The sequence below is a fragment of the Contarinia nasturtii genome, unplaced genomic scaffold (assembly GCF_009176525.2).
Source record: "Contarinia nasturtii isolate CC-2019 unplaced genomic scaffold, AAFC_CNas_1.1 Cnas_scaffold_533, whole genome shotgun sequence".
NCBI classification, from domain to species: domain Eukaryota; kingdom Metazoa; phylum Arthropoda; class Insecta; order Diptera; family Cecidomyiidae; genus Contarinia; species Contarinia nasturtii.
The window spans coordinates 1,347,221-1,371,253 of NW_022197885.1; the positions used below are offsets into that span (position 1 = coordinate 1,347,221).

Sequence of the window (24,033 nt, forward strand, 5' to 3'; positions counted from 1 at the left end):
ACCTACATTTGTTCTTTTTTGGAGGAAAAACGTGAGATAGATCCATTCACGCACCCATCATGATAATTATCATCCAAGTCTATTTTTTCTCATGTGAAAATCAAATGTGACGGTTCGAAAGAAAAACAAGAACATTTCGAAACCGTGCATAGAGTACCATTTATTCTCCTTCTTTTTATCTCTATTCACCCGTAATCGGCGTCTAACATCAAACTATTTTTTTAGTGAGCTACTAATTAATGAAGAGCTCTTGACTCTCTCTCTATTACACTGTCATTTCTTTAATGGGTTTGTCCGTTGTCAACGCGCCGCTGCCATTGAGATGGAGCCCCATTAAAATGATAAAACCAGAGCAACGGTTGAACAACCGCTTATTTATCAATATTTAATTGTTTACCGAATATACTATACACACACCCCAAACACTGTGTACAGTATCCATTTTTGATGTTCCTCTTTTGTGCGGTCGAGATTTATTCTTGTTTCTTGTTCTCTTTCTTTCTTTACATTATTTTTTGTCTCTGCTCTCAACTAAATTGCGCTGTTGCTGGTGTATCAACCATTGTTTGTATTTATCTTCTCAGGTACTTATCAAAATAAAACACAGAACCGCATTTGTTTGTTCAAATGTCGACGAGCGAGATTCCACTTCAATATATTCAATTAATGTATACAATATCGAAAGATATGAAAGACAATGAAGAAATGCCACAAACAAAACGTATCGATTGCAACAGTTTTTTTTTCTTTTACGGTTTTGTTCTCGATTACGACGACGGCGACGACTGTAATAATATTAATAAATTTATTTTTTTAGCCACACATTAAGCGAATGAGCCACCAGACAATCAAAACATTGACACTCACCAGGGCTCATCACATTCATTGGCTGCAAAATAAGAAACAAAAAAAAAAAACGAAAACAAAACAAATAGCATGAGTGCGTGTGCGTGCCGCTGCCGTTATTTGTATTCATGGTATGTTATGGAGACAAAATGAAAACAATTCTAACGATTTGTTTGAGATAAGAAAGAAGAGCATATATTTAATTGTGATTATTCAAAATGCCATAGTTCACAGTTTATAACAAAGCACACATACACAAAAAATTTGGATTCAGGATACACATTGGCTGGTTGTGTTGAGGATAAATTTCATTATACAGCTCAAAAACTGTTTTCTCTTTTATTTCTATTCTAATGCATAAAAATTTATCCGAACATGTGATTAAAAACCTCGTCAATTGTTCGAAATCAGCGATCACTTTCAGTGGAATTTCAGTGTTTTGTCGACACAATATTTCGATGTGGTAAATTAATTATGCGATCGTTTCCTGTATCGTTTCCCAAATCAAATGAATGTGTAGAAAATTGTCCGGGTAGCTTAGATGTTCGCTTAGCCATTGCAGCGGGGTTTCTTTTTCAACTTCGATGCCATGTGTTAAGCACGTTACTGAAATTAAAGAAAGAAAAGAGAAAAAAGAAGAAATAAAATGTAGAAAAAATCAAGTGGTTGAACATATATTTTAATTAATTCATTAGATCAGATAAGTAGAGCAGCTGAACTATGGACACAAGATGAAATGAATATAATAAGCCACCTATTATTGTAATAAATTAAACCTTACGTTTTTAAAAGAAAAAGCTAGCAATTCAGTACACACACAAAAAATTGCTTTTTATCGCTTCTGACCCAAGCAGTGAAACAAATGGCCAACACAAATCGATTCCGTCTCGCTTTTTCATTCGAACTTTCGAAACGAAAATATACAACTACAGCCCAACGAAAACTGTTTTGTCTCCTTCATGCAATATCGCTTCTATTTTCATTTGGTTCTGTCCATTTGAAGAATATATAATAATCCACGGTCGGTGGTCTCATTTTATTATCAATCAAACATCCGTCAAATACGATTATCTTCATTAATCGCTTATTGTTTCTTCATGGAGCGGTAAATGTCGGCGTTGCAGAATGGAACAAAAAAACAACCATAGAAAGAAACGCAACAACACCATCATTAAACCGAATTACATTAATTTAGTAATGGTCAAAATCAAGTTTTTCTAATGATTAAGTAGAAGAAAGGGTACTAACTAACGAACGGAACTCAAGCAGCCGAATAACAACAACAATAATGGAAAGAAGAAGAAGAAGAAAATACACCCAAAACGGAGCTGCGTTCAAGTGAACGGCTTGGCAATTCTCTCACGGTGTGACGTAATCTGAGATATATATAGTTCGGTTGTGCACATGATGATGAGTTATCATTTCTACGGCTTTTTTCCATGTTCATGCGTTTTCGAGTGTGTTCATCGTTCCATAATCAACTTACTAGACATAGTGGTGTAATTTTTCGACCAAAAAGAGAAAAAGTAAGAGAAAAAAAAATGTATGAATAGAAAACAATGTTCTAGCCGTCGGTTAAATTCAAATGGGTAATCGGAGAACGGAAGAAAATATATCGCAACATGAATGATGATATTTTCGAATTTTATTTTTCACTGAATTCAGTTTTTTTTTCTCTTTTTTTTTCAATTTGCGTCAAAGCACCTCTTGTGTCATTCAGAACAGAGCGTAGCGGACACACAAATCAGCGGTCATTTTGACAGACGGCTGTACAAGCTAAGCCAAGCTATGGCACGCTCAACATTAAAATGCCACAAACGAGATCGAATGGATTTTATATGTCATTGATTACCATCTTTACGAGAGTCCATTTCTTTTTTTTCCCTCTCTAACAGTTCAGGTGATAATATGGTATCAATTAAAAAAGAGTTTTAGAAGAAAATAAATGGAAATACGATTCGAGATGGAGATAAGACCAAATGCACATTAAATGGTGCGTTTCACGGGTTTTCACTGTAGAAACACTGTAGAACAGCACAAAACATGATGGAAAACATTTGTATATACGAGGCCAGTTAGTATGAAATTAGTTTAAGAGAAAAGTGTCGACAAAATCTCTCAAACGAAAATGTGAATCGCTGAATCGTTGGGCCAAATGCCAAAACAACAACAACATAAAACGCCTGTTTGTCTCGCATTCACAAAACTGAACTCAAAGGTACCGACCGACCATAAAACTGTTGCCGATCTTATTTTATATATTATACTCAAAATATATATATAAAAAAAAGGTTCTTTTCACATATTCGCAGCAAAGACTATTTTAAGGAGGCAGTCACGATTTGTGTGAAATGTGCAACACTCTGTGACAAAGCGCACACGTTTTTTTTTCTTCTGTATTGTGAAGTTTGCAATGATTATGTTTCGGTGCCAAAATGCTGTTCCAATGTCTGAAATACATTTTGTTTTGATGTTGAAATATTAATCGATGCGGTGAAGAAAAAAGGGAGAAATGAAACGTTAATTAATTTCCTCCTTTTCAACAGAATTAATTAATGATTTTGAGCGCAAAAAAAAAGTACAGCGTATATTGTGCGCATAGTGCAGAAAATGATGTATCATCGAATGAGAGATGAATGACTATCAAAAATGTGAAGAAAAAACTTGTCCTTTAAATTCAATTTAATCACCTTTTTTTTTCATTCGGACAAGGCGCACGTCGTTGTCAAAGCGAAACGTTTTTTTTTGTTTAAATTAACGGACGAAACAAGCCCAACAACACCTTTTGCCGTTTACGAGCGCAAATTTTTGGCACGGCAAATGGTGACTCATAAAGGCACACATATTAAAAGTGTTGCACGTGGCTGTGCAAATTTTATAGTTTAAGCCAACTGAAAAAAAAAAAGAAATTTAATTTTGTGCAGACATTTTACAACATTTTTACAAATGAGTAAATTACAATTTGTTCGCTTTTTAAAACGAAAACCGCTTTTATTCGTCGCGAGAAGAGTGCAACGAGAAAAAAAAAACAATAGTGATTTCGACCCAAAGATAATCAAGTCGACAACAAAACGAAGGATAGAATTAACTTTTTTTTTCGCTCTGCGCTAACATCTTTTATGAGTTTCGTTAAACGTATTCTGTTTATTGGTTACGTGAATTCGTTTAGTTGCTATTCGTTATTCATCCTGAAAACCCTTAGCAAAGTGTTTTGTAATCTATGGTTTGTTATCGTTTTTTTTTTTAATTTCAACGCCGTTTCTTTTGCGTTCTATTTTGCAGCACGGCATTTTGATCCAAAACCGCATATGTGTGTATGGCAGTAACATGACAGAAGTTTATGGCTAAACGCTGTTCAATGATAAATCACTTTTTTATGGTGTTTTAAAGAATTTTCAACTTGTTGATGGCATTTGATTCTCTTTTTTTTCACCTTCATCTTTTGTCCGTTTTACCACTTTGCTCTAGGTCTTCTCTCGTTTGTTCTTCACAGAACACAACTCAAAATAATCTTCGATTGGAATTTAGATAAAATTCTTTTCTGTGATTTCTGTATAAAAATTCCATTTCATTTTCGGATTATGATCGTTTGTCTCTCTTTTCCATTTCGTTCTTTGTCTTCGAATAATCGATTTTGGTGTATTCATTGGGCCGAATGAATGCGCATCGAATGTGGCGGGCGGGGTGTGATCATGCAATTAAGATGAATTGAGATAAATTAATTAATTAATTTTTGGATTGCATTTCATCTCATCAGGCCACAGCAGCAGCAGCGAAGGCGGTGGTAGTAACACAGCAGTGATTATTCCGCTGAATTTTATATTTGAATACATTCATCATTCAACCTCTAAATATTGTTGGCTACATTTTTTTTCCAGATGAATCTATTGCTCTAGACAGGGCGTTGTTTTCGTCGAATTGAGATTTACTAAAGCACGACAACACAACAATTTAATGTATCGACTGTATAGTCAGAAATATTGCGATGTTATCAAATCTAACAAGATGCATTGAATTCCATTGTGCGTCGTTCAACCGAAAACTTTTTGGCCTGGCCAGACAGTGTGACTACACTTCGCTTTGTCATTCCTCTTAAAATGGTCGGTGCAATGAGTCGATTTGAGAGAAGCAAAAAAAGAACACCAAAGAGAAAAGATGGTGAGTACGCAATCCATTGACAGCTTACCGAAGCAAATAATCTGAGTCGTTGTTAAAACAAAACTCAAAAAAAGCAATAACAACAACAACAAAGCTCATCGTAAACGAAGGAGAAATAGTGAAAAAACGATGAACATCCAAAGAAAAATCAGAAAATAACAAAATTTACGGCGGACATTGGGTGAGTATTGTTCACATGCTTCTAGTATTACGCGTAGTATGAGTACGGAATTGCATGTTTGCCGCAACCAGTCGGCAAAGGTAAAGATACAAGAGCCTTACCGGTCGGTAAGATTGTTTGAACATTCGTTTTGGGGCGAGAGCATACGGATTGTGATTTTCGGAGTTGGAAAGAGATGCAAACGAAAAGGAAGAAAAAAAGAAGAAGTCGACGACGACGACGATGATGATGAAGAATAAGTTTGTTGCTATTCTTTTGAACACGTAACTACATTCGCAAAGAAGATTGATTTGATGTAAATGTCAGAGTGAGCGAGTATAGTGCATTCATTACTCAAATCCAGTAGCTATTAACTCGAATCGCTTATTTCTTTCTATTCATATGAGCCGGCAGGTAGTAGTTCCGAAACTCACACCGATTTTCAACTGAATTGTCCTTCTCGGTGTGTTTCTATTTTTCGGTTGTTTTTTTTTTCTCCATTCGATTGAAAGTGCCGACATATTTTGAACCACCTTGGGCAGCCACCAGCCACGACGACAACGACTGGCAACAATTCATCTTTTTGTTCATTTGTTTTTTTTTTTACTTTCGCTTTAATTATTATCAAATGAATTTCAATTTTCCAGCAGTGTATCACGTAAATTGGTGTTTGATTCGATGAAATTTTCTCTATCCGGTTTTCAAAAGCAGACGTCCTTTTGCTGACGTGAAACGAAAGAGAGAGAGAGAAAAAAATCTGTTGTCCAGTCTTTGTTGGTATAATAAAACGAAAAAAAAATAAAGATTAACGTTTTGTCTTCGTTCGTCTTTTAAAATTGGTTTTTATCGCGTTGCCATTTCAAATTATTATCCGACAAAGCGAAATGTGTGCATTTTTTTCGCTTTTCATATACACACCAAACCACATACTATATTTTTTCGATTTGCTTTGACATTTACGATAAATTTATCTATATATCCCCAAGAGAGCAACAGAAAATCGACCAGCAACTTCAGCAAATATATTGCATTTGTTTTTTCTTTCTTTCGGTCGTTGGACGGTTTTTGTTGCTGGAAGCGTTTGGTATGCGTTTGCGGTTTATCGGAAGCCTATGTTTTTATTTTTATTTTTTCAAAATATGTATTTGTATATTTAAACGAAAAGGCGAAAAAGAAAGGAAAAACAAATCTCAATATTCAATAAATAAATAAATTAGTCATAAATAAATCAGAATCGATCGTCGTTCCGCCATCACAATTTGCGTTGCTATATTGGACCATTTTCTATCCGTTTCACTTCGCGCAATGAATTCACACTTGCAATCGGTAAGACACGAACGATAAAAACAACAACAAACAGACACAAAAAGAAAACACCAAACTGGCTAGCATATGCCTGGACTGATGCTGTTGTTATTATATCTGGTGTCGCCGCTACTCGGCAAATGCCGTTTTCACCATGCTGTAAGAGGCAAGTATGCGTATGTTATGATGTTGATGATAAAAAGGAGAGCGACAGGGAGAAAAAATCATACTATAAATCAAATGCACTGATTGTTAATTTATAATCTCCATCGTTCGTTATTATTATTATACATAGTTTGTGTGGCTACGTGCACAAAAATATAATTAATGCAAGTGCACGCACAATCTTATTCCTGACATTTATTGCGTTGCATCTTTAAGAATGAGCGAGAGCGGAAAGAAATATAGCCACTTGTGGTGTGTGTGCGTTGCTTGTTCAGTGAACCGCCGGTGATGAGAGAATAAAGAGGGAGAATATAAAAAAAGAAAAAAAAAGCAACAACAACAACAGCACACTGAGTTTTCACAATTTCGTCGTAGACTTGTCGTCTCTTGGAACGACCACTTTTTCCGATGTTCTTGTTGTTGGTTCGCAATGCTTTTTGTGTGCATGTGATGCCGTTAAAATTCCTGTTTGCGGTGAACATAAAATGTTCGAAGGAATAATGAAAATAAATCTTCAACACAATTCAGTGTATAATGTGTGCATGCACATCATTGGCACACAGTCGGCACACATAGAGACACAGGTAGCATTATAATAATGGTTTTACTATTCGAACACTTTAAATAGATGAGGAGAAAGAGAAGCGCATAAATAGCGCAATTTGATTTTATTTGGTGGCACCGACAAACGTGTTTAACTTGCTTCTTGTCTTCCACATTTCGATTAGCGCTAGGCTTAAATCAAAGCAATTAAAATCGAAACACACACATCGCACCCGATGCACATTGGAATGCATTCAATTTGACATACACACACAAACCCACAAGCTCACACTGGTTTTACCCATTTTATTTTGTATTGCTGTTGTTGTGTTTTGTTGCTGCTGCTTTTTTTCGCTTTTCTTTTATTTTTCAATAATCGGTTTTCTCGATTGTCGATCACTTCCGTCATTTCCTTTGGTTGGTGCATTTGAAAAGGCGGAACGTTTAACATTATTTCTTTGCTCATGCGTATCACGCACTGTTTTTTCTCTCTTTTTCTTCGTTTCGGCATAATTTGCATGAGAATCATGCAGAAAAGTGTGTTCAAATATAATAACGCAACAGCATAAATTCTTCATAAAAATTTACATTGAATCACACGATTTTTATGTGTATGTCCGCGAATAAGTGCGTGCACTCAAAAGGAAAGTTATCGACACACACACTTAAACTCCGACAGAAAGAGAGCGAGAGACATAAACCGCGATGGGATTTAACCGTTATATTACGCTGAAACGAATAAAGAAATACAAGGATTTTAATTGCCAAAATCGTAAAAAAAATATGACATCCTTTTTGAGTTTATGGTTTTCGGCAGTCACAATCGTGGCAAATATACTCTTCTGCACACGTACTACATTTGCTTGCTATCATTATACATTTTGCGATCAATAAATATAACAACTATACTGCATGCAGAGTCCACATTTGCGGTTTATTTTTCTCTTGCTTGTCAAAAGATCAGTTTACAAGATGCGATGGCAAACATTGTAGCGACACTGTATAAAATGTTTCAGTTTAAAGCGTTGATTGTCTCGTATGATCTGAGGATTTTCGACGTAAACATCAAAGCAAATCACATCAGAAATGTTCCAAGCAAATATTCAATTCGTTTCACTGTTGTTGCTGTTGTCATCATTGCCACTGTCAGAATTTTTTTAGTGGTTTCGTTTTTTTCTTCTTTTTTGCTTTATATTCACTGACGAATTTCATTTTCTCCCCATTGATATTTTATTGCATTCACAATTAGATTCATTGCATCTGGTTTCTTCGTTCGAGAGACAAATAAAAATGCCTTTTTTTTACTCTCGTCATTGATTCAATGTTTCCGTCTCTGGGATTTCGAATGTTTATGCTCAGTATGTTTGGATTGGATTGGATCGGTTCGGCGCAAAAAAAAAAAATATGTTGCGTGTCAATGATGTGCTTTCTCCTCCGTGTGCGCACATAATGTGAAACGAGTGTAGAGCATAGAATGATGGCGTTGTTGCCTTTTTTGAAAACGTTTCATGTTTCCTTTGTGACTTTCAAAAAGTCAAAGCAATGTCATTTTTGGAATGCATCGGCAACTGCAGCACAGTCAATTCTACTCAAAAGGAAGATGTTTCTCACGCACGTTTGATTCAAAGCCGCACACGCATACCAAGTAGAAAAAACATCGATCGCATCAAGTGTGAAAAAGGAAGTGGCTTGAATAAATAATAAAATTTTGAACATTTTTTTCTTCTGGTTGTTGTTGATTTGTGCCCTTCTCTCTCTCTCTCTCTCTCTCTTCCTTGTCGTTCTCTTTTTGCTTTTTTGTGTCGATAAGTTTCGTCGTCGTGTGCAACAATGAAACGAGATTGTTTCTAGCATTCCATACGTGCATTTTGTGAGTGTGATGAATTGATGACTTTGTATATGCGTTAAGAAACGGAAAACCAATTTGAAATGTCGGACGCAGGAAAACAAAAATTGATGATCTAAATGTTTGTTTGAATGAAAGTAAATAATTGCAAAGCAGAAAACTATACCGAGAATGAGTGTTCATCATTTAAATGCTAGTGAGATGTTTTTCACAGTTTGGACAGCTGATTTCATTTAGAAACAAAATATAGGACGATGCGGTAGAGAGCGAGCGAGAGAGAGAACATGCAAAGTGACTTTGTTTTGAAATTAATGATTTCTAGAGTGTGTGGTGCATCAATGGTTTCGTTGATTAAAGAAAGTCTCTCGTTCTCCACCCAGTTTCTTCATCTGTAATTTCAATTTGAAATCGGAACTAGCAAACGATTGTATTTAATCGTTGAGGAGGTGCGATTCAATAATTTCAAAATTGCAATCGATTCTGAGTATCGATTAAACTGATTTTTTTCCCCGTTACCGATTTATTTATTTTTTTTTTCAATTCATTTCCACAATGTGCATTGAAATAATGATGCGCTTTATGCCTGAACATTATTATTGGCACGAGATAGAGCGAGAGTGCGAAAGCAAGCCAAACATACAAATTAAATCGAGTGTGCTACATGTGTGTGTGTGTGTGCGCGCACGCGTCCGCACAAAATGCAATCGAAGATTAGCGATGCGGCAAACGCCATAACTAAGCAATTTTTTTTGTTCATTCAAAGTCAATTCCGCGAAAATAGTTCCGCCGTGAATCAAACAGTTATCGCGCTCTGCCAATCGATTTCATAGAATAAGAACCGAGGAAAATCGGTTTGCCATTTAAAGACATCGGGCTGGTTTCGAAACAAACAGCGGCCACCATCATCATCAATTCAACCAACTAGTTACGAATGCAGCACAGCATTCTTTTAATATCACCACATTTTCTGATCGAATTAAATGAGACAAAATCCAAAAAAGATGCCCCTAGAACGTGTCTCATTTATGGTTCCATGGAAAATGTAATTCAAGATAACGTCTCTTTCTCTTTCTAAATCTTTTTCACTCGCTTTTTTTAGTATTTTTTGTCGCTATCTTTTCGTTTCCAATGTTTGAATGAATTATTCATTCGCATTATGATTTTACACATATTCGCCGGCGACACTTTTACTTACAAACAACAACAAAAAAATACGAGAGCAAGTTGTTTTCTTTTAATTTCGCTTTATCCAACGTGAGCATGTTTTGGTCCGTTTATCGCATCAAATTTTATTTCGAATTCATGTCCGTTGTGTGTATGCTAAGGCATTGTTGCCATTTGCGCATGGCGGATCGTGTGAAGTCGCGTATTTATTAGTTTAGGCGTTTTGCCGTTTGTTTATTCATTCCAACAAAGTATTTTTTTTATTTCATTCTGATTGTTGTTGTATGGCGAACATTTGCAAATTCATGTCGTTTTTGGTTTGACATTATTTTTCTCGTTTTCGTTGTTTTTTTTTTTCTTCTCGTTCGTTCTCTACTCGATTATTACTTATTTTCTCGTCGAATTCATTTGCTGAGTCATGAAACGGGAGGCTTTTGAATTGAAAATGCATCATTTTCATACATTCATACATTGTGTTTTTTTACAGTTTGCGTACAATATTCGCATAATTAATTTTGTGCTTTTCGTTTGGTTTTTGTATCAAAACACCACAACAACAACAACAAACATCTAATCGCATTCGAAAAAAATAACGAATCGTAAAACAAGAACTTTTATTGTTCTCGTTTGTTTTTTTTTTTTTCGTTTTCAGCATTATGAGTGCTAAGAAGACTTTGAAAAATGAGTTATAAATCATTTGCATTGTAATAACAAAAGCCAATGCACATTTCAATTGTGAGTGATAAGAAGAGTGCTCATATTTTTCGACGATCTTATCAAATCGAAATTCAAACGGCAAATAGAACAAACCTGATAATAAATAAATGAATTTACACACCATTAAATGTACAATGGCCAAACAAATAAAATAAAAATGCACTTCATATATATAAGAGTGCATGTCGTTCGATTTGAATGCTTCGAAAATAAAATCGAACGATGTATTATGAATGTGTTGAGCCACTTGAAAAATTGCGTTCGTACGACAAAACTGAAACAATATAAGAAATTGATGACAACGGAGACGGCGGTGACAAAAAAAACGTCAAATTTTCAAACCGATTCGTAATAATAGTTACAACATGACACGCAATGACACATAATATGGCCAACAACCTCGCGTCAGCTCTTTAGAAATGATAATTTCTATTGCGAATTTCCATTTGACGTGCGAAGAAACGTAAAAAACAAACCGATTTTTAACAGAAGAAAAAAAAAGAATAACGAAAAATATTGAATACGGTACGCATAAACACGTACAATGTCCTATTATTGGATTAAGTGGCGTGGTGTAATGCGTAGGTTGTCAACTCGATCTCTATTCTCGCGCACTCAACAACAACAGCATTACCTAAATGATGGCATTGGTGTGGTTGTTTTTTTTTTCGTTTTGTTTTGTGCACGCGTTACAATTTCGAGAGAGGAGTTGTTATTTGTTTCTTTGATGCACACGTTTCAAAATTGATTTAAATTTAGCATTTTGCAATTCGCCATTTGATGCAACGTCGAACATGCGAAAATTATAGAATCAGCGATGAATAGAGAGAGAGAGAGAGAGAGAGAGACGTCGCCATCGTCACCCAAGTGCCTAAAAAATGGGTGCACAATTGACGTTTTACGCTGGCATCAAAACTAAAGACCGAAATGAATAAAACAAACAAAGTCGATACGGTCGTGTTTAAATGATGAACACACCCAAGTGTCAAGCCTTTTAATGTGCCAATTTAATAGCTCGATGAAATAACCATTTGTAGGCATTGAATTTTTCGATTCAAATTGAATCGGTGATGTGGCGTATAGTTTCGCAGAAATTTTGAGCTTTTGTCTGCGAAAACGACATCGTGAACAAAGCAAATAATTCGAATATTTATTACGTTGTTCACTATACGATGAATTTTCACTTGAAAATCGGCAATGGTAGACTTGGTGTCGACACGTTCTGCCCCACAAATAAGAACGAAAAGATGAAACAAACATCCATTCGAAGCAAGAACGAACGAACGATGCAAAGCAAAGCAAAGCAAATGAAAACCAAAGAACTATAAACGATCAGTGAGTACAGAAATATACAAGAACGACGACGATCCAAAAGAGGGACAGAGAGATGGTAAGAAACAAACGATAAAAAATAATGACGAACGAATCGACGAGAAAATCAAATGTACAAACGGAAAAACTTGGGAATCGAAAGAATTATTAAAAGTGCATGTGCGCATTGTAATTCAACTGCAAACATAAACAACACACGAACGGCAAGCGCGCACAACACAACCGATTATCACACTATATAGAATTGGCATATAATGGCAACAAGATAGAAAGAGAAACTAAAATGAAAAATGCAATGTGGCTGCAGCCTGCCAGTGACACAATGTCTACGATTCTCATTTAGAACGAGAACCGAACAGAATAAGAGTGGGAGCAAGAGTGAAGAACATTTTCAAATGCAACAGTAATGCAGAACAACAACAACAACAAAAATAATACGATCGACCAAAAACACTTTGAACAAATAAGTATGCAGTGCGAACGCGCTGGCGAAAGAGAAGGAGAGTGGCAAAAGAGGCAACACGGAGAAATCCGATCCGTTTTACAGTTTTCTTGTTATTGTTGTTGTTTTTGTTGTTGGAGGCTTTCAAAGAATCAAATAGTACAAACGAGTTTGCATTCGATTCACATCGTTTGGTGTGAGTGAACATGAGCCAGGCCAACTGAATTTAAAAAAAAAACACACACACACATATATATATAACTACATACTGATTGAATTTACACATAAAATATGTGCGTTGCATTTAATGGCCAGAAGTTAATGGGCCTGCACACTGTAAAAATGCGAAATGCGTTTTTATCTCTCTGTTTCGGTGAGGTGCATACTCGATCCATATATTTCAGTTGCAACACATAAAATGCATCATTCCTTTTTCTTTTCTCTCTCTCTCCATCTCTCTGTCTTCTTTCTTTTTGCCGTTTTGTGTGTGCTGGCGCGCACATTGTTCTGCTGCAACCGTTGTTGTTGTTGCTAGTGTTATTTTTCCTTCTTTCGATCGTCGTTTGCTTGGTTCAGGTTTTTTTTCTACTTGCTTTTCCATTTGTGCGCGCGCACATACAAACTTTGAATGGAAAACTGCAATGCCAGACTTTGTGACTCCAGAGCCAGCGCATAGTCACATACCAAATGCATTTGCACTCACTCAAAATGCGCTTTCATATCTTTCGTTCCCATATTTAAAAACGTTCTTTTCCATAAATGTTTGAGTTGATTTCTTATTTCTCGCTCTTCGCACGTCTTATCGTTTTAATTATACAGTGTGTAGTCCATAAGGTTCACCGAGCCGATATTGTACGCGAACGTATTCTCAATATGGCCATATGTACGTGGTTCTTTGCAAACACGACATGTTATTATTATTTCTTGATTTGGGTTCTACCGATGCGTTCGTTAAGGCATCAATACATCTACTAACTAGCATATTTCATCATCGTTCATTCTGGTCGTTTTATTTTATTGAAGAATTTTAACCATATTTTCTAATGATGAACGTGTTTGCCCTTATCAGACCCAACCATGTCGCTAACAATAACCAGACGTAGTTGATATTATTGTTGAATGAATGAGTTTCGATTTAATTTAATGGCGTTTCATACTTATTTTAGCAACATTTGCAAATGCATAATTATTTGTCTGTCATGCCAAAAGCATACTAAATTATAATGTAATAATGTGCATGATTTAATATGTAATTTGATTCGAACAAAAAAAAAGACGATCAATTCTTCAAAAGCAAATACCATTGCAGAAATAGAATATAAATTCATAAATAAATTGCGATAGTTTTGTGAAATTGAAAATCAAGCAAAAAAAATGAGATTCCGACCGAAGATATATGTATGTGTATGAATGATGATCATTTTTTTTCACACTTGAATACGATCGAGTGGTTAGAGTGCCAAAATGTGATTAATTTGCTTTTTTCTTCTTTTTGTTTCATGGCAACATTATGTGTTTTTTCGCGATTTAAAATGTGTCGATATGTACCGGGGCGCCAAACGTTATTTGTTTGCCGTTTGCCAAACAAATATTTATTCGACTAAATGCAAATGTGCGTTAAATATTTTGATGTGTCTGCGATAAACACGCGCGCCATCGTGATAAAAAAATATAGTGTGTTATTGGTGCTTACACGATTTTGCTGCATACGATATATCGTCGTCTGGTTTAGTTAGTTGAAAAGTTTCGGTTTTTATAGAAATGTCACATACGTACATACCATTGTGGTGACGTTTGTTCTTGTTTTTAATTTTATCACGAAGAAAAGCTCGTGTTGATAATTAACAATTGTTTCTGATGAAAATAAAATACATTTGAAACAGACACAAAAAATTCATGATTTCTCAGAAATCATGCACCATTCATCTAATTTTTGTGCGTCAAACGATTTGATGTACATGCAAAAACACGCATGAAACACGCTCCAATGGCATGATAAAAATATTAGCGCCTTTGCACAACAAAACAATGACTCGAATAAAATGACGATATATTAAGGTAGATATTTAAAATTCTATCATCGATGAATTTAGCTGAATTCTTCTGAATTTTATTCATCTTCGATTGGCTTTTGCAAAGAAAAACGAATGTAAGTTTAAAAAACTGCATCATACAATTGAAAACCGACGCCAGACTTCTTAAAAGCGAAAATGTAAACATTTTTTTGGAATTTTTCCATTTGCAAATCGTTAAGTTCAATTTCGACGAAAAAAAAACAATATAGGTGTTTAAGTTTATACAACAACGAAAAGTATATAGATGCTTTGCGATGCAAATCCAATCGTGAGATGTGCAAACGTGATCATTTGCACTTGAATAAAAGAAAATCGTACCATGTAACATTTTTAAATTCTATTCATGATTCTAACGCGGCAAATTCTCGAGAAGTAAGAAACCCACCACTAAGCCAATTTTTGGCGCGATCAATTTGGCGGTATGGTCGCAACATATCGCGCACATCGAAAAAAAAAACGAACAATTTTCATTTTTCAAATATGATAGTCTTGAAATAAGAGAGAAACGCGCGTGTACACGTTTACGATGGCACAAACAAGCATGATGAGAAGAAGGCAGAAATAAATTCAGGCAAATCAGTATCATGTCCAAGAATGGAACAGAATGGATTGCGCTGCTCCGGATAATGCTAATAAAATGTTCACACCTCTCTTTGCTTCATCGTGTTCGCCTTTGTTTTTCTTTCCCAATTTGGTGTAAGCTGTGTGTGTATTTTATTTTTTCCATCATATCTGTTCCTTCTCTCGTGCGTATTTTGTTTGTGAATTCACACAGTATATACACATTTCGATATATGTACAATATATTGTGTACGTTTTTCCATTCTCTCTGTTCACTCTTGTTTTATTTAATCGTTTCGATTTTTATTTCTTTTTTGTGTTGCATTTTTCGTGTGTTTTTTCTCACTTTATCGTCGCATAAACGGCGCAAGTATATATACAAATTTATTTATCCTCGAATTTTTGGTGTGTACATTTTGCTGTATGTCGAGTGGTTGTATTTTTTTTTGGTCATTTTACATCAATTTCATGAACTCAACAAATGCAAACATGAACATTTTTTTTTCTCCCGTTTTTTCGATATTTCGTCGAACAACAAAATTATAATAATAATATTGAAAAAAAGGAGGAAAACAAAATCAACAAGAGCATCGATATGAAGGCAAAACAACAAACACGAGAAAAAAAACAAGTCTATATAAGGCAATGAAAATACAATGCGATATCATATGTATGCAACCGAATGCCTGCCATCGTATTGTGAAAAGAAACGCAAAAAATCATATGAATTCCATTTGACAAACAAAAAGATAAATTAAGAGACGAGAAGTAAAAAAAGGGAACTCGAGAAAAATAGCAATTGAAAAAAAAAACAGCAAAGAAGAAGAAGACGATGAAAAAAAGTTTTCGAAAAAAGGCACGCACAAATGTTGGTTCAAAATTAAGAGGAAAACAACGCGCCGACTAGAGCCACGATAGGAACAAAGTTAAAACAAAACACGCGGTTTTTTTTCTTCACTCGTTTACTTTGTATTGTACATGTGAGCCAACCAAGCCGGTGCTTAAATCGCTTTGTTATGTCTGTTTCTGTTTTGGAATTAATCGTTCGTTTTTTTTTTCTTTATTCTTTTCGCGTCTTCATATGACCTATGGCTTTTTTCATTCATTTCAAATGCTGAAATGAATGTTTTACCGTTCGATCAAATCCAGAGAAAATATTCCATTTTAATGGGATTCTATGAAAAAAATCATTTCTTATTCTCGACATTGTATTTGAAAAATCATGTGAAATTTTTCTTCATTTTTCAGTGATACGAAGCAAAAAAAAACACAATCAACGACATTTTTTGACTATATACGGGCTAACAATCGACGATGCGTTTGTTGAAATGCACAAACCATGTCTATTTAATCGACCAGAGTTCATTTTGTTTGAGTTGAAATGTTTAACATTCACTTTGAAAAGACGGGGTTTTTTTTAGTCGATATTTTCTTTTTTCACTCTCGAAAGAAGAAAAACAATGAAATGCATTCATTTTCATGCAGTTTTCTAATTAATCATAAATGGGCAAATGATTCTGTTTACCATAAACAAAAAAAAAACTCTTCCGTTTTTAATGTTCAAATGTCGACATGAACGACATTCATAAGTGCACTTTCAATGCAAACAACGATAAAAGATTATTTGAAAGAATTTTTATATTTACCAGCTTTTTGTGCAGGTGTTGAAAAATCGTCCAGTAAATTTTGCACGGTGCGTTTTAATCCGTTATCACTGTTGGGCGGCACCAATTTTTGTATATACGTCCCATCCTATTGAAATTAAAATAAAAATCGCAATGAGCCATCAATATACAATCAAAACAAGTGAAAAACAAATTCGATATTTGGCGAGGTCAGGATTGTTTTGAGTGACAATTGTTGTTATGTTTGTCGAAAATTTCATTTCGGTGTTACGCTGAACGAGAGATATACGGTAGAGGTAGAGAAACAGAATCGTTACTTAATTTTATTTTTGTTTTATCATTGATAATATTTGAGTTGTTGTTTACAATCTGCCATATGACACATTTGTTATTAACAAGCGCCAAGCTTTCCACCGATGATGATGACATCGAAGACAAAACCGACAAACAACACAAAATCATCAGTGTATTTTATTTATAGGTGACTGCATCAGGCCAAAATTGAAATGCAGTGTGCTCGGTGTTTCACATGAAATTAATCGAAATAATTTACCGTTTATTTTTAAAACAAACACAAAGAGAAGAAGAGAAAGAAAGAGAAGGAGTATCCTTTGATACGAATGCCAACTACATGCTATACATTTCTGGCATTCGCGTGTGTTAGGTAATTTTCTCATTTGTCTTCTTAATTGGTTTGGCAGATTAAAATTGTCCGATTGTATTATGTCACACAGACAAACGATTAAAAGAACAAAACATCACATCACATTATTTTGATGAGTTTGTTTTAAACGAAATGGTCACATTTTTTTTTATTCGATGAAAAGTAAAGTGTTGAAATCGTTTGAATTCTCTCGAATGTGAATCATCCGTGAAATATTTCAAAAGCTTAGTATAAAGAGAAAAACATTCAGAATTCGACCAACCTCTTTGTAACATCTAATTGGAATGTATTTGAAACCATCTTCGCTGGTTGGTTCCATTAGACGCCTATTCACCGACCAAAATTGATCAAATTTATCGTTGACTAATCCCAGCCACAATTGATTGTGGTCTTTTTTCTGCATTCTTGATACAACTTGTCCGCGATGTTTCAGCACATCGGCTTCCTTGAGGCATGACATGAAGTGTGATTCAACGATTTCTCTGCAACATTAAAATATCCGATCCTTTTAACATTTCAGACAAAAACCCGTATTATATAGTTCGCTTACCTGTTTGGGCATCGAAATAGAATTTCTTCTGGGAATTTACTGAAATGGATTGTAATGCACCATGGTAATTCGTCGTCACGTTTTGTCAATTCGTATAGAACTCCTAAAATTGCATTAATTATTTTACGATTTGTCACTTGATAAATGTTTATTTTATTTTGAAGTTTTGCTTACCTATGGGATAGTGCCATTTCAATGGGATTCCATTTGAGTCAAACCAAACTTCGCCCTCTTGTGCATCATTTGAAACGAATCTACTGAAGTGCTTTTTAACCTACAATGAATAAACACACATATTATTATATCAAAACACCATGGTTTATCGGTTGTAATTACTTTATCGGTGACCAGTGGCAAATATGAAAGACGAGACACCATCAAATAAAAGTTTTCAGGCTGTCGAACAGCGTTTGCTTCGTCTAGATCAGCCTGAAAACAAATGGGAATCTGTCCTTCCCATATGATTCGCAACACTTCACGATCATTTGCCATTTTATTTCTAGTCGATTGAAAATTTGTCGAAATTTTCAAACAAAATCCTATTTATTCTAAGGATTTTCAGATGAGTTTCATTAATTTCACTGCGTTTATTTACGAGATTGTTTGTAAAGTCACAATACTGTCAAATGTGTTGACAGAATGGCTGCGTTCTTCGAAACGTTCACAATGCACGTCAAAATGCCAAGCGATTGAACGTTTTCAATGTGAACGTGAACGCTTATGCATGTCCATTTAATTATATTATTTAAATTAATTTGATTTTTATAACATACAATTTAATTATTCTCAATATATATATATGTTTTTGATATAGATGAAACATAAAAAATATGCTGAATGATTTAAATTTTTTTTTTTAAATGTCTTTAAATGACACAAATTTTACTTTAAATGACACAACATAGCTGTCGGTGCTATCAATGTGATCAAATGTTAAAGAGCAAACATTGAACAATGTTCAAAAAACGATGAATGTTTACAATACAATAACGAAGTATATATATATTTCATGAATGAGTAATTTTAATTGTTTTTGACATTATCATGGAAAAAACAACAATACTTAGTTAATTGTTGATTTTATCTCTCATAGACTATGCGGCAAAATTGTTCATGCATTAATGCATTGATTTAATTCGAATGACATTGTGACCAATTGATAATGTGATAAAATGGAACGTTTAACGGCGCTGTTCGTGGAATTAATAGTGAATAACACATGGAAAGTATAAGCTTTTCATCATCTAGCCCCCATGAAACATGTGCCGAAATAGCTCAGTTGGGAGAGCGTTAGACTGAAGATCTAAAGGTCCCGTGTTCAATCCACGGTTTCGGCATAATTTTTTTTCTTACTTGGATTTCATTCATTTTTATGTAGCATTTTGAAAGTTTTTTTTTCCTCTTTTGAGTTTTCACCAGCTCATTTGTGCTATTTAAAAAAAAAAAAAAAACCAAGAAAAAAACACATTGGAGAAATTCAAACTCTTATCTGTATACTTCTATTGGACACTTCAGAGAGACAAGAATATATTGCCACAAAATCAAATCAAAAAACAAAATCCATCTTTTATTTTCCATATAAACCATAGTAGATTATTTGTTATGATCTGTGTACATTTGTATTTTGATGAATATTATTAGAGTGATTCAAAAAAAGTTAATGGTATCGAGGCGCCTCATTCGGTTTGGTGAAATAAATGAAAAGTTAACATGTTTGCTGTTTTGGTTTCATCCAAAAGTTAATCTGTGGTGCCCAGGGAATTTCCCTCCTAGAAGACTTTTCTCGAAGAAGTTTTCTCGATTAACGGATTTTGAGCACTTTTAAAATTCACAAAAAATCTCTTTTTTCCGTTGTAAAAACACGTAGTGGGGGTTGGTTTCATATTTCGTCGAAAAACGGCAAACATGATATTCCTTCTGTATTTCACCAAAGTGGATCTCGATTCCATAAACTTGTTTTACGGACGACTTTAATGAATATGTATATCTTATCTGAATTTAATGATCTTAGATACAACATTCAAATGTAAATTACAGGCACGACTAAAGTGAATAAGAAAATAATCAGCATGAAAAAAATATTTCACTTTGTTCACGCTTCCGTGCGCCTAACGACTATAAATAACGATCAAAACGGTGATCACAAAACATGTTACGCAAATTATGTGATTTGACATATGGACGTGTGATATTGCATTATTAAAAATGAGTATGGAATGATGTTAGATAAATTGAAGTATAAATAGAGGCAATCCATTAAAATCGGTTTCAGTATTCGTTCATATTTTGAGTATTGTGTGCGAAGATTTATTCATCTCAGTGATGAAGTCCATACATTTTTTTATTTTGACTATTGCTTTATTCTGGACATCAAGCGCGGTAAGAAAAATCTATTTACAGCTGGGTCTTTAATATTTCAGATCAAATGATTAAAAAAAAACAATTAATTGATTTATGATATCAAAATTGAGAACCTTTTTCACAATAAATCACACAAAAATGAAAATGAAAATGTTTGTTTTAGGCAAACGAAGAGCTGGGAAATGCCATTAAAGCATGCCGTGAAAAATTCCCAGGAAGTGAGATTGCAGTTGATAATGCATCCAGCAGCAAAGAACTATCCAAAAAGGATAAATGTTTTGTAAAATGCGGCTTAGAGGCACAAAAAACGGTATATTTCAATTTTATTTCAAATTCAATTTGATATCAAACGGCGATCATAAATATTCCAGTTGTGTGTTTGAATTCAAAGTTCATTGTCGTAAATTTCAAAGAGCCTCAAAAGAAAAACATTATCTTTTTTTAATTAATACCCACCTAGCAAAAAAACATATAAGAATAATTCTACTAGAGATTGCATGTTGTATAATGATTAGCTATGCTTGTCATATGTTTGAAAGCTCTTTTTAAAAATTACATTTTTGCAGATTGTGAATGGTGTTTTGAATCTTAATCCAGAGGAAAACACCGCGATCACAGCCAAAATTAACGACCAATGTGCGTTGATAAAAGACAGCGACGAATGTGAATATGCGGCGAAACTGAGAGATTGCATTAAAGAGGTCCTCAAAACGACACCGATTGCATAGTTTGTTCACATTGTATTCCGTTTGCGAAAATGGCACTAAAATCGATAAAAGTTGGCCATTCTGTTTAGTAAATTCTTTATTAATGATCATTGATCAATGTATACTTCAAATTTATTAACAAATAAAAGATGCGCCGCGACGATTACCTGAATCTAGTTTTGTTATTAGTTCTATAGTTTTCATTCATATTTTAATGTAGAGTGCACTGAGATTTTAAGTAGCTTATATTAAAAGAAAACATGTAAATCGTTAAATTTCAATTGAAACCGGTGGAATTTTGGATCATATTTACATATATCTCCTCTATGGTCTAGTGGCTAGGATATCTCGCTTTCACCGAGAAGGCCCGGGTTCGATTCCCGGTAGGGGAATCACTTTTTTGAATCCACAAATCTGTTCAAAACATATTCAGGGCAAGTGTGATTTGTACATTTTTTTATTATTTCAGATATGATTCGAATTTCGTCAAACAACAAAAAGTCTTTACAAAAGTATGCCGTTTCATTTTCAACGGAATTTCAGATCACTTTAATCCAAACCAAATCATATTACGTATTGTTTTCAAAATAGCTGCGAATTGCGCATTCGAGAAAAGGATTTAAAGTTTATAGCAGTTAATTATCTTTTTTTAATTATGTATTTGTACTCCTTTGATGTATGAATATGAATTGAACACGCAAATGAAGTTTATAAAAAGAAATTACAACATTTGAAAACAAGTTATATAGTTATATTGTCGTGTTAATGCTTCCAAGCGCCTCACGATTCAATACTTCACCTTGGCGATAATTCAATGACATTGTCCGGTGTTTATGCATTAGACACACTTCATAGCAAACCTATTAACGAATCCATTCGATATCATAAATACATATATCTCCTCTATGGTCTAGTGGCTAGGATATCTCGCTTTCACCGAGAAGGCCCGGGTTCGATTCCCGGTAGGGGAATTATTTTTTTGCCTTTTTATATTTTATTCTCTTCTTCTTTTTCATCTTCATTCTTTTTTTTTTTGAAATAGTAATTCAATACAGCAAATTAGACAATTAAATTATTGAATGGTCTGTTTATTCGTTTCCTGAATTTAAACTGAATTCGATGTAAAAAACTGATGACGAGTTTATTAATAGATAAGTTTATTTCAATTTAAAATGAAAAATAAAAAAAATATTACTGCATCGGCCGGGAATCGAACCCGGGTCGCCCGCGTGGCAGGCGAGCATTCTACCACTGAACCACCGATGCTGATGAAAGTACATAGTTCCAACTCGAACAATTATCGGCAATTACCATATAAGCAACGTACATTTTATTTTGTGTTGTTTATTTTAATGAATGTCAGCGACATTCTTATCAAACTTGCTTCCGTTTAGTCTCATTTTTAAAGATACTGTGTGCGCTCGTTTTAAGAAATTATTTAATTTGAAGAAGCAAATGTATTGGACCAGATGAAATGCTTGTAAATGACTATTAAAATTTTGATTCAATTCCATCAATCAATAATAATAAAAAATATATTTTAAAGTCCAACTAGTGACGCATATTTATTCAAGTGTTTTTCACAGAGTTGGAGTGGCAATCGGATTGTCAATAATTAAATTGTATGTTATTGAAAAATATATATTATCATGAAATCGTCTTTTAGACATTTCTTGTAATAATAATGCAATAAAATTGCCAAAAAATTCAGTTTCTGAGTAAAATTACACAAATGTCCTTTTTTCACCTTCAAATGAACACTAATGAATGAGCAACATTTATGCGTTCAAAATGGGAAGGACTTCTTTGAAAAGGCATCGAGCTGCACACAAATACTCCATATCAAATTTTCTTGTAATAATTTGCACGAGCAGAATATTAATTCAAACACCAAAGTAAAAATTGCAATTTGTCGACTTGAATTTGAGATGCAAGTGTAGTTATAGGAAAATAGACCAATTACAATTACAGAAGAAAAAAATGGTATATTAAACAAAAATCAAATAGAAATATAAATGACGGAAGGAAAAAAAATTACTGCGTCAACCGAGAATCGAACTCGGATCAACTGCTTGGAAGGCAACTATGCTAACCATTACACCATTGACGCACATATCATATGGGCGCTTCGATTAAACTTTAAAGTATACTTTACGATAATTGTAGTGATAATGTATCACAACACATTTGTTGTTATTCATTTTGTTACTTTCACATTTTGCTACGAAAAATTGTGGAAAAATGCTATGAGTCTCTCTTACAGTGATCGATAGACAATTTGAAATAAATAAATGGCTGAATCATCTGAAATCAAATGTAAATATTTTGTATTCAACGTAAAAACATCATCCAATCATGTTTACAAATTAAGAAACATCGTACTCAAACGAATGTACACGTCAACTGGGAAATGAGTTGAATATGCTAGGGATTTTGATTCAAAAAGTGAAGACCCTTTTTTTGCTTAACAAAAGTTAAAAATAGCAGAAATTATTTCGATTTGCTAGGTTTTTCGTCGAGAAAATTCATTCGATTTGCTAGGAATTTTCACTGAAAAAAGTGATTTCCAAAAAAAAAAAAACGAAATCAAATAATTAGAAATAAAATACTTTCGGCTACATTGGTATTATACATGTAAAAAAAATAGTACATCCTGATAATCAGCAGACTCTGCAGATTGTATCCAAATATCTAGGAACGCCAGAAAACAAAATTTCTCACTCGCACACCATTTCAAGCACTTGGCCCAATTGGTACGACTATTTAAAAAATTTAGTCTACATTCTCAGCTGACCAGTTTGATTAAGACGTA

The 24,033-nt window shown here is 34.1% G+C and overlaps 2 protein-coding genes and 5 non-coding genes across 7 annotated transcripts; 4 read left to right on the forward strand and 3 right to left on the reverse strand.

Moving 5' to 3' along the window:
- Positions 1–1,014: 1,014 nt before the first annotated feature.
- Positions 1,015–18,782, reverse strand: LOC116339511 (autophagy protein 5). Its single transcript, XM_031765429.1, has 6 exons — positions 18,490–18,782; positions 18,328–18,427; positions 18,154–18,256; positions 17,866–18,085; positions 16,961–17,066; positions 1,015–1,452 (listed from the first exon to the last, which is right to left on the reverse strand). Exons 1-6 carry the CDS (start codon positions 18,643–18,645, stop codon positions 1,319–1,321), a joined length of 819 nt encoding a protein of 272 aa, XP_031621289.1. The 5' UTR covers positions 18,646–18,782; the 3' UTR covers positions 1,015–1,318.
- A 635-nt stretch (positions 18,783–19,417) lies between these two features.
- Positions 19,418–19,490, forward strand: Trnaf-gaa. Its single transcript has one exon. It is a non-coding gene; the product is annotated as a tRNA-Phe (tRNA).
- A 906-nt stretch (positions 19,491–20,396) lies between these two features.
- Positions 20,397–21,393, forward strand: LOC116339657. The gene is made up of 3 exons (XM_031765669.1): positions 20,397–20,532; positions 20,678–20,824; positions 21,081–21,393. Exons 1-3 carry the CDS (start codon positions 20,476–20,478, stop codon positions 21,240–21,242), a joined length of 366 nt encoding a protein of 121 aa, XP_031621529.1. The 5' UTR covers positions 20,397–20,475; the 3' UTR covers positions 21,243–21,393.
- Positions 21,394–21,541: 148 nt separating this feature from the next.
- On the forward strand, positions 21,542–21,613 carry Trnae-uuc. Its single transcript has one exon. It is a non-coding gene; the product is annotated as a tRNA-Glu (tRNA).
- A 507-nt stretch (positions 21,614–22,120) lies between these two features.
- Positions 22,121–22,192, forward strand: Trnae-uuc. Its single transcript has one exon. It is a non-coding gene; the product is annotated as a tRNA-Glu (tRNA).
- Positions 22,193–22,416: 224 nt separating this feature from the next.
- Positions 22,417–22,487, reverse strand: Trnag-gcc. The gene has a single exon. It is a non-coding gene; the product is annotated as a tRNA-Gly (tRNA).
- A 772-nt stretch (positions 22,488–23,259) lies between these two features.
- Positions 23,260–23,331, reverse strand: Trnag-ucc. Its single transcript has one exon. It is a non-coding gene; the product is annotated as a tRNA-Gly (tRNA).
- Between the last annotated feature and the right edge of the window lie 702 nt (positions 23,332–24,033).

Bases quoted from the DNA above. Each gene is read 5' to 3' on its own strand.
- LOC116339511 (XM_031765429.1), bottom strand. From the start codon at position 18,645: ATGGCAAATGATCGTGAAGTGTTGCGAATCATATGGGAAGGACAGATT. The intron at 18,428-18,489 runs GTAATTACAACC...TATTCATTGTAG, and splicing joins TGCCACTGGTCACCGATAAA to GTTAAAAAGCACTTCAGTAG. The intron at 18,257-18,327 runs GTAAGCAAAACT...ATGCAATTTTAG, and splicing joins GAAATGGCACTATCCCATAG to GAGTTCTATACGAATTGACA.
- LOC116339657 (XM_031765669.1), top strand. From the start codon at position 20,476: ATGAAGTCCATACATTTTTTTATTTTGACTATTGCTTTATTCTGGACA. The intron at 20,533-20,677 runs GTAAGAAAAATC...TGTTTGTTTTAG, and splicing joins TATTCTGGACATCAAGCGCG to GCAAACGAAGAGCTGGGAAA. The intron at 20,825-21,080 runs GTATATTTCAAT...ACATTTTTGCAG, and splicing joins GCTTAGAGGCACAAAAAACG to ATTGTGAATGGTGTTTTGAA.